The following is a 15,573-nucleotide window of genomic DNA, read 5'->3' as shown; positions in this document are numbered from 1 at the left end:
AAGTCCACTAACCAGCTTGGTTTGAACCCTTTCTGCCCCTTACTAGCTGTGGGATCCTGGGCAAGTTATTTAACTCTGTGACTGTGTTCATAAAGTGGGTGAAGGCTGATTACCTGGGTTAACAGGTGTTGAACTTAGAACAGCCCCACTTTCCCAAGCCCTTAGTAATGACTAGCTAATCCTGTTTGAGGTGTATAGATAGTAGGTACTCAGTAGTGGCTTAAATCAAGGCCACTATTGTCCTTCTCACTATCCCAAGAAGATACAGCTTGCCTGGGGAGTCAGAAGAGCAGAACACCCTGTCTCTGGAGTGTCAAGTGGGGTGGGCTGCAAGGACCCATCATGGAGGGCAGGGGAAAGTCAGTTTTATTGAGCCAAGTTCTCAGGACCTGGGGCTTGCTTAGGGTCCTCACCCCCTAGAGGTGGGTCCCCCTAAACCTGCTCCCCTGGATCCTATAGGCCCACCTGTGCCACCACCTGTAGTCTCCAGCAAGGATAGGACCCTCATTTGGCAAGAGGTGAGTATGTGAGTCCACCAGCAGGGAAAGGACATGATGGCTGGAGAAAGGGGATGGGCCACTGCAAGACTTCTCTCCTGCTACGAGCAGTGGACAGGAGCCCCAGGGCCAGGCCTTCCTGGCCTCTGTTACCAGCTGGCCCGGGCCTGCCCTGGCAGCGCAGTCTGTAGAAGGCTTGGGGTAGGGATGGCCAGGTTGCAAGTTAGGTGACATCACTCAATCTCCAGGATGAGGTCATCACCCTCCAGTGTCATGTCTGTGGTTACGTGCACCTTGCGGACAGTACCCTCCATGGGTGAGGTTACCACAGTCTCCATCTTCATGGCGCTGAGCACACAAAGGGGCTGGCCTTTGGCCACCTTGTCCCCTGCTGCCACCTTGATGTCTATCACCTTCCCAGGCATGGGTGCCCCGATCTGGCCTTTCACATCCTTCAGGGCCTTGGGGTGGAAGTGCATCTCCTGCGGGCGGCAGAGGGGACATGAGACACCAGGCCTCACCCGCCCCCCCCCTCCCCGGCCGGCGCGGGGGGAGCTGTACCTTCATGGCCTGCGTGTCCTTGACCAGAATGGACCGCAGCTGTCCATTGAGCTCGAAGAAGACCTGCCTCTGGCCAGCCCAGTTCAGGTCGCTCACAGCCAGAGCTTTAATGTGCAGTGTCTTGCCCCGCTCCAGCTCCACCTGCAGAGGGTGCAGCAGCTCAGAGCTGAGGGGCAAGCAAGGGGAAGCAGTCCCCACCCTGGGTCTCAGCTCCCTGCTATTCCAGGCCTAGCTCCCTGGTGACCAAGGGTACTTCATGCACCCGTAGCTCAAGGACCAGTGACAGCCAGGCCATCGGACACTCCAGATGTGCCGTGGTCCTTGGTGGTGGGGACAGAGTCTCTGGGTTGGAGTATACACAGACGCCGCTGACCTCAAACTCCTCTGCAATTCTGGGGCCCTGCAGGAAGAGGCGGGTGTTGAGGCTGTCCACGGGGCCAAAGGTGGCTGTGAAGTCCTTGAACTGGGCAAAGACATCAGGGTACATGGCCGCTGAGAGCACGTCCTCTGGTGTCACCTCGTCCCCGTGCCGCTCTATCAGTTCCTTCTCTAGCACCTGCAGGTCCAGGGGAGGAAGGGAGGCCCCAGGCCGGCCCTCCACCCTCGGCAGATCCTTTAACACCTGGGGAACACGGCAGAAAGTCAGGCCTGACTCCTGTACCAGCTCTTACCTCACAGTGGGCTGGACCGTCCCTACCTTGGAGCGAAAGGGCTCAGGAAATCCCCCATGGGGGATGCCAATGTAGCCTTGCAGGAACTCCACCACAGAGCGGGGGAAGGACAGCTCTTCTGCCTGCGCCTCGACATCTGCTCGGCCTAGCCCATTCTGCACCATAAACTGGGCAAGGTCCCCCACGATCTTGGAAGAGGGGGTCACCTGAGGAGACAGGCCCCTGGGTTAGGGTGCCAGGCGCCTTACGGAGGCCCAGAAGCACAGGTAAGAACACGGCCTGACTCACCTTGATGAGGTCACCTAGCATCTGGTTGGCCTCCACGTAGGCCTTTTTGACTTCCTTGAATTTGGAGCCGAGCCCCATGCTGTGGGCCTGGAAGTGCAGGTTGGTGTACTGACCCCCTGGGATCTCATTCTCATAAACGTCCGAGTTGCCAGACTTCATGGTAGCCGTGCAGTCAAATGCCGCATACAGTCCCCGGGCCCCCTCCCAGTACTCACTGTAGTCAAACACACGCTCCAGGGGCACCCCTGCAGGGAGGCCAGAGGTGGGGCGGGGTGGGAAATGTACTGAGCTCCCAGCTGTTCCTCCCCAGACCCCAGGGCCGGCTCAGGACCCACTCCAGACTGGGTGGCAAAAGGCAAGGCTGGGCCAGAGCATCTGGAGTCTTGGTTGGCCAGACTACTGGGACTGGTGGGGCTGCGGCTTTGAATGGGGGATGGCCATGTGTCCTACCTGTGTCCAGGGGAGTCCCTCGAGTACAGGCCACCAGGGCCCCCATGCTGGGCTGGGAAGTCATCCCGGACATGGAGTCGGATGCCACATCCACCACATCAGCCCCAGCCTGGGCACAGGCCAGCATGGCCGCCACACCTGCCCCTGATGTGTCATGAGTATGGATGTGCAGTGGGAGGTCGGGGAAGCGGTCCCTGAGAGAGCCGATCAGCATGGTGCAGGCCGCTGGCTTCAGCAGCCCTGCCATGTCCTAGGGGAGAGGCAGGGAGGGTGAGTAGGGGGACAGGGTGTCTGCACGGCGGGGGAGGTGGGGAATCAGGACTGCTGGAGGTGGACGGGCCCAGGTACCTTGATGCACAGTATGTGGGTGCCAGCTTGCACTAGCTCTTCGGCCAAGTCCATGTAGTATTGCAGCGAGTATTTGGTGCGGCTAGGGTCAGCCACGTCACCCGTGTAAGAGATGGCAGCCTCGACCACACCACCAGCCCTGCCAGCTGCCTCCATACCCAGCAGCAAATTGGGCAGATAGTTGAGGGAGTCAAAGACCCGAAAAATATCCATGCCATTCTCCTTGGCCACCTCACAGAACCTGAGTGGGTAGGAGAGCCCAGGGGTTAGCCACATCCCACTCCCCCCACCCCAACACACACACACACACACACTCTCTCTTCTCTGGGTCCTGGCCCACCTGTAGCCCCTGGGGAATGAGTGAGGGTCAGGCCTGGCAAGGGGCACAGTACCCACAGGGCAGGGGTGGGCACCACAGTGCACTTAGCTGTGTTCAGTACGGAAGGGTTAGCTGGATGTAGGAGTGGCAGGCTGAGGGAGAACAGCCCTAGCTCTATACCACATAGCCTGGGACAAGTCACCTGCCTTCTTGGGACCTCCACGGTCCCTCTAAAGCCCTTCTAGTTCTCTGACTATAATTCTGCATTTCATGACATCCTCAAATAGCCGCCCTTACAGGTAGGCTTGGTTGTGAGCCTGTCGGGAGCACGGGCTATGGCAGTGACTGCTCACCCCAGCCCAGACTCACTTGAAGACCACATTGTCGGGGTAGTTGGTATAGCCCACAGCATTGGCCCCCCGCAGCAGCATCTGGAATGGGATGTTGGGGATGAGCTCCCGAAGCTCCTGCAGACGCCGCCAGGGGCACTCGTACAGGAAGCGCATTGCAACATCGAACGTGGCTCCTGCATGGGGACCGAGAGGCCCAGGTCAGCCTGTGGGGAAGTCCAGGCTCTCTGTGTCCTTCCTTTGACATTCCCCACCCAGTCAGTCCTCTGTGCGGAAATTGTTTCTCCTCGGTGTCAAATCTGATCTTGTGCCTAGCTCCAGGCCTGGCCAAAGCAGGCACCAGTTACTGTTGGCTGAACAGATGTGCACTGTGCCTTGTTCACTTCTCACCGTTTCCCTCAATGTTAGTGTCTATAGCTTCCAGAGAGGCTCCAGGGCCCTGACCACACTGGGTGCCTGATTCCTGCCAGGTCCTGTCCCCGTTCCAGCCTACCTCCCCAGTTCTCGATGCTGAAGAGCTGGTTGAAGTTGTGGGCAACATAGGGGGAAATCTTTTTGAGGTCGTGGGTTCTCACACGAGTGGCTAGCAGTGACTGGTGGGCATCCCTGAAGGTCGTGTCCATCAGCAGCAGCCCCTGGTGGTTCCGCACGGCTCGAGCAAAGCCCTCAGGCCCCTCTCGCAGCAGAATGTCTCTTAGGCCAGCAGGGGGCGGGCCTAGGGCAGACCAGGAATTAGCGCCTATCCCGCAGGCAGCAGGCCTCCCCTTGAGCTGGCAGAGTGGATTGCTCCTACCTATGGGCACCACGGGAACGATGGGGTCTGTGGAACTGGGACTGGCTTTGACAGGGATTGGGGTGGTTGGGCCATTCACCATGATGTGTCCTGCGGAGAGAGTGGGCGCTGGGTCAGGGGGTTGGGCAGAGCTGAGTTGAGGGCAGGAGTGAGTAGGTGGTGTTGGGGTGGGGAGACTCCTCTGGAAGCCCCAGTCCTCTCCAAAGCCAGACCCTCCTGGGTCCAGGCAGTGGGGACCTATTGAGGACCGTGTGGATAGAAAACGGAGGTCTCTGAGATCAGGAGCAAGGAGGGTGGGCAGAGTGAGGGGAGGTAAAGTAAAGGGGGACCAGGTTGAGGGCAGGGGTGCTAGAAAGCTCTCTGGGTAAGGGGTCAGGAACAAAGCATCTGGGAGGGGAGAGGAGGGCAGCCTCGGGGCCGGACCGAGGTAGTACAGCAGCTTCTGGGCCCGGTTCTGTGCAGGGCGCAGCTGGAACAGCTCCGGGTTCTCGTCAATGAACTGGGTGTCCACGGGGCCCGCCAAGAACTGCTGGTTGTTGAGCACGTTCTGCAGGAAGGGGATGTTGGTCTGCAGGACAGAGGTGGGTAGGATGGTGTCACCATCCAACACAGGGAAAGAAGGAGCTGAAGGTGCCACCCAGGCCAACACAGCTTCCCGAGTTCCCCGGGATGCCATGTTCCCTGTGGAGTGGCATTTCCCCACCTCCTCCCCCCTCACTCACCCCAGCACAACCTGAAAACAGGCACCTCCACACCTCCCACAGCACGGGAGACAGGTGAGGCCCTCTCCCCACAGCGCAGTGGCATGAAGCAGCACCCCTTGCCCTCCAATTTGGCTTCTTGAAAGAGGCCCCTCCCTTCAACAGACCTCACCCCACCCCGTCCCCTACACAACACACAGCGATACTCTCATTAAGGTTCCTCCTTGTGGCTAAATCCAGTGGGCACTTTCCCACCCTTCTCTTGCTAACGGCCCCTTGGACATTTTTTCCTGGGCTGCCAAGACATCTTGCCCCCCCTCCTGACCCCTGGTCACTGCTGGGGGCTCCTTTTACCCCTGCAGGATGGAGTTTCTGGGGCTGTCACTGAGCCTCTCATCAGCAGTCTCCCTGGGTGGCCTCCAGCTCCAGAACCAAGACCCCTAAAGTGGAAATGCCTTCTGGGCATCTCTCCCAATGTGTCTCAGATAAGTTCAAGTCCAGAGCCAGCTTTCCTCACTCTGTTCTTCTGCAACTGCTGCTGGGTACCTCCCTGTCCACCCAGTTACCAAACCTATGATCCATCACCCTCACCATGTCCTCCGCCCACGTCACTGGTAAAGCCAGGTGATTCTACCGTGACCATCTCCACAATGCCAAACTTGCCTTGTGCTTTTTGCACGGCACACCTTTGCACCCACCAGCTAAGCTCTTCCCCGAAGCTGGAGATGAAAGAACTGTCCGCACCCCTACCCTCTCGGCAGAGCTGGCTCCCTTCTCTAGTGGGCCTGCATGGGCTCAGCTGTTGGAAAAGCTCCTCCCTTGGCCTCATCCTTTTGGCTCAGCAGCATTTCTCACATGCAGCATTTTGGGGATGGGGTGCTGTCTGAGGTGCCTGCGTCCCTGTGTTTTGTGCACATCAGCCCTCCGTTCTGCTCATTAAATGGCTGGGAGGTGGTATGAAGCTGGGACAGGCTGCATGGGGACCCGGGAGCCAGCTCTGTGAGAACGCTCTGTGAATATGAGACTGTGTGTTGGGATTCCGGTGTGTGCGCCTGTTACCACATGGCCTCGGCCCTGGCTGTCACTTCAGAGAAAGCATTTCCGTGTGCTGCCGGTTCAGGAGCTCTGTTGACACCATGGGCTGCTGGGCGGTTGCTGCTCTGAGAGAGTCCACCTGTCCCCCAGGGCTCCTAACAGCTGGAGGCCTAGCAGGTAGGCTGCCTCCCCATCAGCATCGCACAGGTGGCCACTGCAGAGGAGGGACAGCCAATCCTGCCTCCTGCCTTTGCAACAAATTGGCCTCTGCGTACCTGAGACTAGACCCTGCCCCTCCTAAAGAGGTAAGGACATTTTAACTGGACCAAGGCATGGCATTGGAGAAGAGAAAACCAGTTAAATCATCTAAAGAACGTAGAACCACACATAGGTGAAAAGGACCCTCAAAGACCTCCCCTATCAAACTCTGCATTTCTCTTTTGTAGACCCTCCCTTTGTAATTTTGGTAGGCTATGTCATCCCCACTGTCCTGTAAGCTCCATGGGGGGAGGAACCAGGCCCTTCTGGTTCCTGATATACCCCCAACTCCCAGCACAGGGCGGCACACAATGGATGTGAGCAAACATGTCTAGAGTGAATGAAAACATTTTTGATGGGGAGAATAGAAACAACAAACTATGAGCTGATGCCATTGAACCTCCGAGTTGAGCCTGGGCTAGAATCTAAAACCTTCATCTAACAGTCCCACCAGCTGAAGCCTGGGGAATGAGTGAGAAAAGCTCTGCAGGCGGCTAAGCCCTGGCACCATTCCTCTCTTCTTACCACATGTGGTGCAGAAAGGTGCCCATGTTAATACCCCTGGCCCTGAATGAGGAAATTGTGGTTCAATAACGTGCCCAAGGTTACCGGCTGTACCAGGCAGGATTAAAATTCGGTCTGTTTCCAAGTTCCCACCCACCAGGTCCCCAGAGATCAAGTCGGGAGGAAAGGAAGGGAGCAGGGGGAACCCGGGTTGCCTGAGGACTAGCAGATAACCGAGTGGGGTAACTTTCCTAACTGGGCCCAGGATGCCCGACATGATTCGGAACCCTCTGCGATCCCACCAAACTTGACCATAAGAGGCAAGAAGCTGGACCTCCCCACCCCCACCAGGAGCCCTTCCTCTGCTGTGCCAGGCTAGGCGCACTCCCAGGAAAGAGGCCGGCAGTGGCAGAGCGGGAGGGAGGGACTGCGGGCGCACCAAGGACCACTGACGCACAGCTTCAAACGGCGTGCCTCCGCCGGCCTGCTGGGAAACGAGCCACGCAGACCAATCAGATGAAGGCAGAGACCGGTTGGCTCCCAAGATCTCTGGGCGGGCGGGGGTCCTGAGGGGGGGGGAAACGGTAACGGGGCCAGGCGCCAGCCGGGAGACCAAACCCTCTCGGCCCCACCCCATAGCAACTCTGACGGGGTCGTCGCCCTAACCCTCCCCCGTCCAGAGCCCCTTGCGTGTCGGGGACCCTCCACGTGACTTGGCGATGCAGAACGGTTATGACCTTCAGCGTGTGTCTGTGAATGCAAGGGTCCCAGCAACAGCTCGGATTTGCGCCCGGCCCCGCCTGTAGATGCGAGGACGTGCATGTGTGGGCATGTGTGGGTGTATTGGGGAGGGTGCCCAGCGACATGTGACAAAGACTCCCATCTCTGGGAGATGGTGAAGGGGCCTGCGAGCTGGTGCTTTGTCTGGCTGGCTGCAAAGGGACGGTTCGCGCAGCGGCGGCGGGCGCCTGCAAGGTGCAGGATGCTGGGGCGCCAGGGTGTCCGGGGGCGCGCGCGCCTGAGCCAGAGTGAGTGCGCTGCGGCAGGGCCCGGGAGCTGTGCGGCGACCCCGCGCCGGCCTGGGCCTCGGGCGTGACCCGGATCCACCCGTGGGTGCTGCAGTGGCTGTGTGTCTCCGTGACCTCGGGAGCCGGCCCGGGGTGGGTCCCCGTGCAGCCCTCCTCCCTGTCTGTCCTCCACGTGCGTGTCCACGGTGCGCGTGCTCGCCGGCGCACACCCGCCCGCCTGCCGCCACCGCCACGAGCCGTTCCGGGAAAAGGTGCCGAGAACCGATTGAACCGGGGCCGGGGGCCCAAGCGCCATGGGCCGGCGGGCGAGCGGTGGGCGGCCGGTCAGCCCCGGGCCTCGCCCCCGCGGGAGCGCTGCCTGGAGTCGGTGGGGGCCGGCCGGGCCCTTGGGGAGGCCGGCCCGTGCCCCCTGAACTACGGATACCAGGTGAGCTCCCCCTCCAAGGGACACAGCGCGGGAGGCTGGCTTGGGAGGGAAGAGCGCCAAGACCAGGGCCTGGGGGGCGGCATACCAGTTGGGGAGGAGATGGTGCAGAGGCGTGGGGGGTGCTGGCGATCCCAGGGACACCAGGGAAAGGCGGTTCCAGGACCCTCCCTGCTCTCATGCCCTCTGCTGGTCCTGCCTCAGGCCTCTCCATATTCTCAGAGCCTGCACTCCCCCTAACCAGCTTGGGAGATGTGACCTTAACTCTAGGAGGGCTAGCCCACAGACCCAGGCTTCCCTCACCCCCAAAGGGCTCCTAGGGCCTCTGAATGGCACCCCCCCCCCAAGACCAGGTTCTGGAAGCTGGCTCCTGGGGTTGGGCCCTGGGCACTTGCCCCCCACCCCACCTGTGCCTGGGCTTTGGCCCTTCCTTACAGGGCACACACCATGGCCCCACTGCTCCTGCTGCTGCTGCTGGCCACTGGAGCAGCTGCCTGCCCACTGCCCTGTGTCTGCCAGAACCTGTCTGAGTCGCTCAGCACCCTCTGTGCCCACCGGGGCCTGCTGTTTGTGCCACCCAATGTGGACCGGCGCACAGTAGAGCTGCGGCTGGCCGATAACTTCATCCAGGCTTTGGGGCCACCAGACTTCCGCAACATGACAGGGCTGGTGGACCTGACGCTCTCCCGCAATGCCATCACCCGCATTGGGGCCCGCGCCTTCGGGGACCTGGAGAGCCTGCGCTCCCTGCACCTGGACGACAACAGGCTGGTGGAGCTGGGCAGCAGCAGCCTGCGGGGCCCAGCCAACCTGCAGCACCTCATCCTGAGTGGCAACCAGCTGGGCCGCATCGCCGCTGGGGCCTTTGACGACTTCCTGGACAGCCTGGAGGACCTGGACCTGTCCTACAACAACCTGCGGCAGGTGCCCTGGGCCGGCATCGGCGCCATGCCTGTCCTGCACACCCTCAACCTGGACCACAACCTCATCGACGCGCTGCCTCCTGGAGCCTTTGCCCAACTTGGCCAGCTCTCCCGCCTTGACCTCACCTCCAACCGCCTGGCCACACTGGCCCCTGACCCGCTCTTCTCCCGGGGGCGTGATGCTGAGGCCTCGCCCGCCCCCCTGGTGCTGAGCTTCAGCGGGAACCCCCTACACTGCAACTGTGAGCTGCTCTGGCTGCGGCGCCTGGCCCGGCCCGACGACCTGGAGACCTGCGCCTCCCCGCCTGGCCTGGCCGGCCGCTACTTCTGGACGGTGCCTGAGGGCGAGTTCTCCTGCGAGCCACCCCTCATCGCCCGCCACACACAGCGCCTCTGGGTGCTGGAGGGCCAGCGGGCCACGCTACGCTGCAGGGCCCTGGGGGACCCTGCTCCCACCATGCACTGGGTCGGCCCGGATGACCGGCTGGTCGGCAACTCCTCCCGAGCCCAGGCTTTCCCCAATGGAACCCTGGAGATTGGGGTGACTAGCTCTGGGGATGCAGGGGACTATACCTGCATTGCCACCAATCCTGCTGGCGAGGCCACAGCCCATGTAGAACTACGGGTGCTGGCCTTGCCCCATGGCGGGAACGGCAGCGCTGAGGGGGGCCGTCCCGGGCCCTCGGACATCGCTGCCTCAGCCCGCACTGCTGCCGAGGGCGAGGGTACACTCGAGGCTGAGCCAGCTGTGCAGGTGACAGATGTGACCGCCACCTCAGGGCTGGTGAGCTGGGGGCTGGGACGGCCAGCAGACCCCGTGTGGATGTTCCAGATCCAGTACAACAGCAGCGAGGATGAGACCCTCATCTACAGGTGAGGGTACACTCTGCAGCCCCGGGCTCCTCCCCTCCAGGGTTGGGCCCCTCTGTCCTTGGGCTTCCACACCTCTCTTCTGCTTCTGACTGCCTGGTGGCGGTGGGCTGTCGGGGAGGGCAGGGAGTACCAGGAAGAGGAGGCCGGAGGTGTCCTCCAGGTCTCTCTCATGTGGCTGCGCCACTAGAGGCCTCCTATATGTGATTAAGCATGTAGCTAGCCACACATGCATGTTCCCTGTCCCTGGTGATGTGATTCTCTACTCCTCCTCAGCTTGCCCTGGGTCTGCATGTTGGGACACACGCTTGTCTGTCCCCTGCACTGTCTCAGTGCCACACACACATGCCTGTCTCTGTTTCTCTGCCTTCCTGGGCGAAGACAAAGCCCCTGTGGTCCTAGGGGAGGAGGGTGTTCAGAACTGGGACCTGGCAACTCAGGTGAGGGTGGGAGGTGGACAGCGAAGGGGTCCATGGGGGTGGGGCTGCAGCCTGGACCCGAAGGCCTGGGCTCTGACCCCCAGACCTTGCCTGCAGGATCGTCCCAGCCTCCAGCCACCACTTCCTGCTGAAGCACCTGGTCCCCGGTGCCGACTATGACCTCTGCCTGCTGGCCCTGTCACCTGCTGCTGGGCCTTCGGACCTCACGGCCACCAAGCTGCTGGGCTGTGCCCACTTTTCAACAATGCCAGCCTCGCCCCTGTGCCACACCCCTCATGCCCACATGTTGGGCGGGACCCTGACCGTTGCTGTGGGGGGGGTGCTGGTGGCTGCCTTACTGGTCTTCACTGTGGCCTTGCTGGTTCGGGGCCGTGGGGCTGGGAATGGCCGCCTCCCCCTCAAGCTCAGCCACGTTCAATCTCAGACCAATGGAGGCCCCAGTCCCACACCCAAGACCCACCCGCCACGGAGCCCACCACCGCGCCCCCAGCGCAGCTGCTCCCTGGACCTAGGAGATTCCGGCGGGTGCTACGGTTATGCCAGACGCCTAGGAGGGGCCTGGGCCCGACGGAGCCACTCGGTGCACGGGGGACTGCTTGGGGCAGGGTACCAGGGGGTGGGGGGCAGCTCAGAGCGCCTGGAAGAGAGTGTGGTGTGACAGCCCAGGGCAGAGGGCATAGGGTGGGCAGCCACCTGGTCTGGGTGGGTCAGCATTGCCTGGGAGTCCCTCCCAGTTTTACCCTTGGTACCTCAGGCCCCCTTGTGCTTGGCAGGACAGGGGGCCCTTTCCCTGGTTCTGGCCCACTGATGGGCATAAGGGACAGGTCCCTCTGACAGGTGCTCACAGCCACAGAGGCAGGGGCTGCTGCCAAGTGGGAGTCTTGTTTTTCTTTATAATAAAATTGTTGGGGACACCTCAGTGCTAGTCTCTAGTGTCGTCATGCTAGAGGGAGGAACACAAGGGAAATCTGTGGAGAAATAGGTATGACAAGGTCGGGGCTGGGACTGCCAGCCTGGTGGCGGTGGCCCAAGCAGATCCGGTGCCCTCGGCCTCCTCCTGACTGCTGAGTGCTTGGTCTGGTGACTCCTGACCCGGGTGAGCCCAGGCCTGGCACCTGGAGCATAGGGGACCGGACACCTGTGCCCTCTGTGCTAGGCCTGTGTCTGTGAGAGCAGAGTGCCCCTTCCAGCAGGCCAGGCTAGGACAGGATGCGACGTTCTCATGGCAGCCTGGACGTTAGAGCACACAGATGGCCACAGGAACAGGTGGGAGATGGAATAGCCTCTCCAGCAAAGGGACCAGGGCTGGCAACATCCCTAACATAACTCAGAGTCCCTGTGGTCTTGTTTATGATGACCTTATTCACCATCTCCCAGAGTACCTTCTGGATTTGTAAAATGTCATCCCAAAGGGAACGGGACAGGCTTGAAATCTCACTGCCCGAGACCTGGCGGTGTTCTGGAAAGTTCCCGTCAGTGCTGCAGGCCCTGAGATCTCGGCTTCCAGGGGCTCCACTGGCTTTCCCCGGGGCTTTGCTCAGGGCTTGTCTGGGAAGACTGAGTCAAACCTCTCTCACTGGACACAGGAGGGACAAATGACGGGGACACCCATGCTTGCCAGGCCACTGCCCTGCTCTAGGCACCACCCTGAGGACCACAGTCCATAGGTGGTCACCCTGTCTGCTTCCTCTGGCCTTGGGCATGGGCCCTGTCTCCTTTGGAACAGTCACTGCCAGTGCTCTGCACACAAACACTGCCGGGCACGATGCCTGCCCGCCCCATGCGAGGCGCACCTGATGCCTCAAGAACATGCAGGTGCCCGGGCTCTACCATGAAGAGTGTGGCTGGCACCCCAGGGCTGCAGTGGGAGCTGGGCTGGGGCAGCCAAAGCACGTGTACCGAGGGTTTGTGTCCGGTTCTGACGGGCAGCCCGGTGAGGGTGGGCACAGTCAGGTGTGTGCAGGCGGAGCAGGGGTGACACACGAGTGCCTGCCCTCCAGCCCAGAACACGTACCTGGGTGTGGCCCAAGAGCAGTCCTGGTGTAAAGAAATGAAACAAGGTTCTCAGTGGAGAAGAGCAGGAGAGTAGGAGCCATCCGAGGGCCGGACAGAGGGCAGGGGCAGCGCACGGTGTGGGAGGGCGGGCAGGGGACACAGGGGAGGCAGGGCGGCAAGTACAGGGTTGCCGGAGGCTCCAGGAGCCAGTGGCCTGCTCTGGGTGCACATTCAGAGAAGACACTGGTGGCCACAGGGCCTGGGAGCCTGTATCCTGCGCTGGCCCCCACCTCCTCCCTGTGGCCCCTGTGGCCTGTCCCCCTGCTCTGCCTCCAGGCTCAAGGGAAGGTGGTCTGCAGGAGCCAGCCGGGGTCACCAACAAGGATGACAGAGCAACAAGTGAGGGCAGGTGAGGGGTGGGGTAGCTGGTCCCCCACTGGGGTCACAGTACATACTGGCCTCCAAGCTCCCTCAGTGAGAAAGTGCGTGGAGCATATGACGTCATGAGAGGGCTCCCCTGCCCAGGAGCCCCAAGGCTCCTCACAGAAGAGCTCAGAGCCCTCCATCCCCCCCCCAGCACCTGGGGGATCGATGTCCCCTGTGATCTGGGCTGATGGCCTGAGGGGAGACAGCCTCGAACACAGGCTCCCTCCCTCCTCCCTCCTTCCTTCCTTCCCAGGGTGACGTTTTCCAGGTTTCTGCACGCCCCGGGGCCCCTGCCCGGGCACACCAGACCCTGTCAGTGGGTGAGGAGTGGCACGGTGCAGAGAGCCTGGCACTGCCCACATACCCGACCCGCCGCACAGCTGAGAGGAGATGGTGGAGCAGAAAGGCCCGGCCTGCACCCCTGCACACCCGGGTTCAGCACACAGGGAGGGTGCCTCACTGTGGGCGACCAACCTCTGGGAGCTCCCAGCAGGGACAAGGAGGGAGCTCCCTGGTGGCCAGCTCCCAGTGAGGCTGGGCATCCGACCCACCGAGGGCAGAGCCCTGTCCTGCAGTGTCAGACAGTGGCATCCGCCCAGGGGATGCCCACAGATACATGGGCAGTGCTTACTTCAAGCACAAGACAGTATGTGCCTGTGATTTCATCTCTAGACACAGACTCAGGTAACGAGCCCGACCACAGCGGGCATTTCGGGTCCTTGCCCAGCCTCTTCCTGCCCTTTGCTTACGCCTCCAGCTGCCGCCTCCCTCCTTGACTGTTCCGAAGCACCCAGCACTGTTCCAAACACAGGCTCCAGGCCTTGACCCAAACCTCTGGGATCGGAACTCCCAGCAGGGAGGCCTGGGAGCATGTGGATTAACACCTGCTCCAGGTGATCTCACCCAGTAGGGGCAGGACTTGTGTCAGACCCACAGAACAGGACTTGACTCTGGCCGAGGGCCAGTGCCCAGGCAGACCCCCAGGGACGCCGAGGGCTGGGCAGCCGCAGTGACCGAGTGCAGGCAGGAGAGTCCACGTGCAGTGAAGGGCAGGGCAGGGCAGGGCAGAGGCAGGGGTACACCCGGAAGCAGGCAGGCCTGCGGCCTCTCACCTTCACGCCCCGGACTCGGAACTCAGCCAGGGCTCTGCTCATCTTGGTGGCGGCCGTGGGGTGGTCTTTGCCATGGGCGATGACTTTGACCAGCAGGGAGTCGTAGTGCGGGGAGATGACGGCTCCCTGGAAGGCGGAAGCATTGTCCAGCCGGATGCCCATGCCCTCTCCACTCCGGAACACCTGCAGGAGGGGCGGGCAGGGTCAGGGACTAGGGCAGAAGCCGGTCCAGATGCGCCCCAGACCCAGGTGGAAAGAGTGCACAAGGGCACCCACAGGCTAACTGAAGCTCTGGCGTGTGAAGTTTGGCTTCATTTCTGCCAGCACCCAGAAAGGGAAGGAGGGAGAAAGCGATGGGTCAGAGAGGCCGACCTGGAGGTGCAGCCAGGGGCTCAAAATAGAGTAACGGTGGGGACCATGAGGCAGCAGACAGAGGCCTGGGCTGTATGGGGGCAATGGTAGCACACATGCAGTCTGTGGTGGGGGCCGGGGAGCCCTGTGAGGCACAGGGAGGAAGACGAGGAGTGGGAAGGACAGCCCGGGAGCTTGGGACACCCATTGCACCAGGCTTCCGCTTCTAAAGGCCGCAGGCCTGTGTTCGATAGAAAGGAACTTAATAAAATATTTAAGGGCGAACACTCAGCAGTGAGCAGGAACTGTGGGCTAAAAATATTCTGTGGTGAACCAGGCTCAACGGAGCCAGGCCTAGGAAGGGGAGGTGGAAGAGGCAGTGTCCAGCACGGGCTGCCCCGTCCTGGTGAGGGCAGGGAGGCCTGGCCAGCACTCTGGCCTTGGGGCTGCTCCCGAAACCAGCCTGGCCCCAAGCCTCTGGCCACACGCGTCCTTCAGGACCCAGAAGCTCCCCTTCCCTCCCGCCGCTTGTTTTTCTGAGGCCTGGTGTCTGTCTCAAACCTGCGCCCCCTGCTCTGGGCTGAGCTGAGTCTGAGCTCCTGCCCCACTGAGGAGGGAGGCTCAGGCCAGTCGGCCAGGAAGCAGAGAGCCCGGACAGGGACAGTAGGCTGGCACCAGGGTCCAAAGGATTCCTAGCCAGCAGGAGGGAGGCCAGCTTAGGGGCACGGAACAAGGCAGAGGCTGCCTGCCCTCAGACATGGGCAAGGGGCAAGGAGTGGAGGGGTGAGATGGCTCTCTGTGTGAGAGGAAAGAGAAGGTGCAGGCAGTGTCCCCAGAGGAGGTGCCGGTCCCAGTGCGGAAGGCCAGGAGCCCACGGGGCCACCTCAGCCTCTGCCCTGAGCCTGTCTTGGCCTCTGCCCCACCCTCCACCGCCTCCCAGACTCTCTCATTCAGCCTAGAGGCCCCTGGCTCAGGGCGGCTCTACCCTAGGACCCCAGGGCCCTGAATCACTGAGCACCTTGGCAGCCGCCATTCAGACTGAACAAGGGATGGAGGCCAGAGGCACCTTTCTGCCTTTGGGCTCTGTGAGAAAAGAGTCCAGGGCCGGTGCCTCATCCTGGGGACTGCCCTTGGCGTCACCAGCTACTCTGCTCCCCACTGGTGAACCTCCCAGTGGCTTCCTGGCCCGAGCATGGCAGCCTCTCCCCAGGGAGCGCCCTCCCTTCCTC

The 15,573-nt window shown here is 61.6% G+C and overlaps 2 protein-coding genes across 6 annotated transcripts in view; one reads left to right on the top strand and one right to left on the bottom strand.

Annotated features, from left to right (window-relative positions):
- Positions 1-348: 348 nt before the first annotated feature.
- Positions 349-15,573, bottom strand: part of PC (pyruvate carboxylase) — a 108,865-nt gene continuing 93,640 nt past the window's right edge. For all 5 annotated transcript variants that reach the window (XM_066345620.1, XM_066345703.1, XM_066345836.1 and 2 more), the window contains 12 exons: positions 13,994-14,176; positions 4,701-4,845; positions 4,278-4,367; positions 3,978-4,199; positions 3,504-3,660; positions 2,816-3,056; positions 2,468-2,717; positions 2,018-2,262; positions 1,756-1,935; positions 1,432-1,680; positions 1,059-1,199; positions 349-979 (listed from right to left, as the gene is read on the bottom strand). In XM_066345620.1, coding sequence (XP_066201717.1) covers positions 731-979; positions 1,059-1,199; positions 1,432-1,680; positions 1,756-1,935; positions 2,018-2,262; positions 2,468-2,717; positions 2,816-3,056; positions 3,504-3,660; positions 3,978-4,199; positions 4,278-4,367; positions 4,701-4,845; positions 13,994-14,176 — 2,352 coding nt within the window. In that variant the 3' untranslated portion in view covers positions 349-730. The remainder of the gene's footprint in view (positions 980-1,058; positions 1,200-1,431; positions 1,681-1,755; positions 1,936-2,017; positions 2,263-2,467; positions 2,718-2,815; positions 3,057-3,503; positions 3,661-3,977; positions 4,200-4,277; positions 4,368-4,700; positions 4,846-13,993; positions 14,177-15,573) is intronic.
- LRFN4 (leucine rich repeat and fibronectin type III domain containing 4) lies at positions 7,387-12,517 on the top strand. The gene is made up of 3 exons (XM_066345412.1): positions 7,387-8,230; positions 8,665-10,023; positions 10,557-12,517. Exons 2-3 carry the CDS (start codon positions 8,675-8,677, stop codon positions 11,116-11,118), a joined length of 1,911 nt encoding a protein of 636 aa, XP_066201509.1. The 5' UTR covers positions 7,387-8,230; positions 8,665-8,674; the 3' UTR covers positions 11,119-12,517.

This window comes from Saccopteryx leptura, chromosome 1, assembly GCF_036850995.1.
Source record: "Saccopteryx leptura isolate mSacLep1 chromosome 1, mSacLep1_pri_phased_curated, whole genome shotgun sequence".
Classification (NCBI taxonomy): Eukaryota; Metazoa; Chordata; class Mammalia; order Chiroptera; family Emballonuridae; genus Saccopteryx; species Saccopteryx leptura.
The sequence above is the reverse complement of the archived record's forward strand: the minus strand, read 5'-3'. Positions and strand labels throughout refer to the sequence as shown.

Coding starts and splice junctions, on each gene's coding strand:
- LRFN4 (XM_066345412.1), top strand. CDS start 8,675: ATGGCCCCACTGCTCCTGCTGCTGCTGCTGGCCACTGGAGCAGCTGCC. Junction 10,024..10,556: donor GATGAGACCCTCATCTACAG/GTGAGGGTACAC, acceptor CCTTGCCTGCAG/GATCGTCCCAGCCTCCAGCC.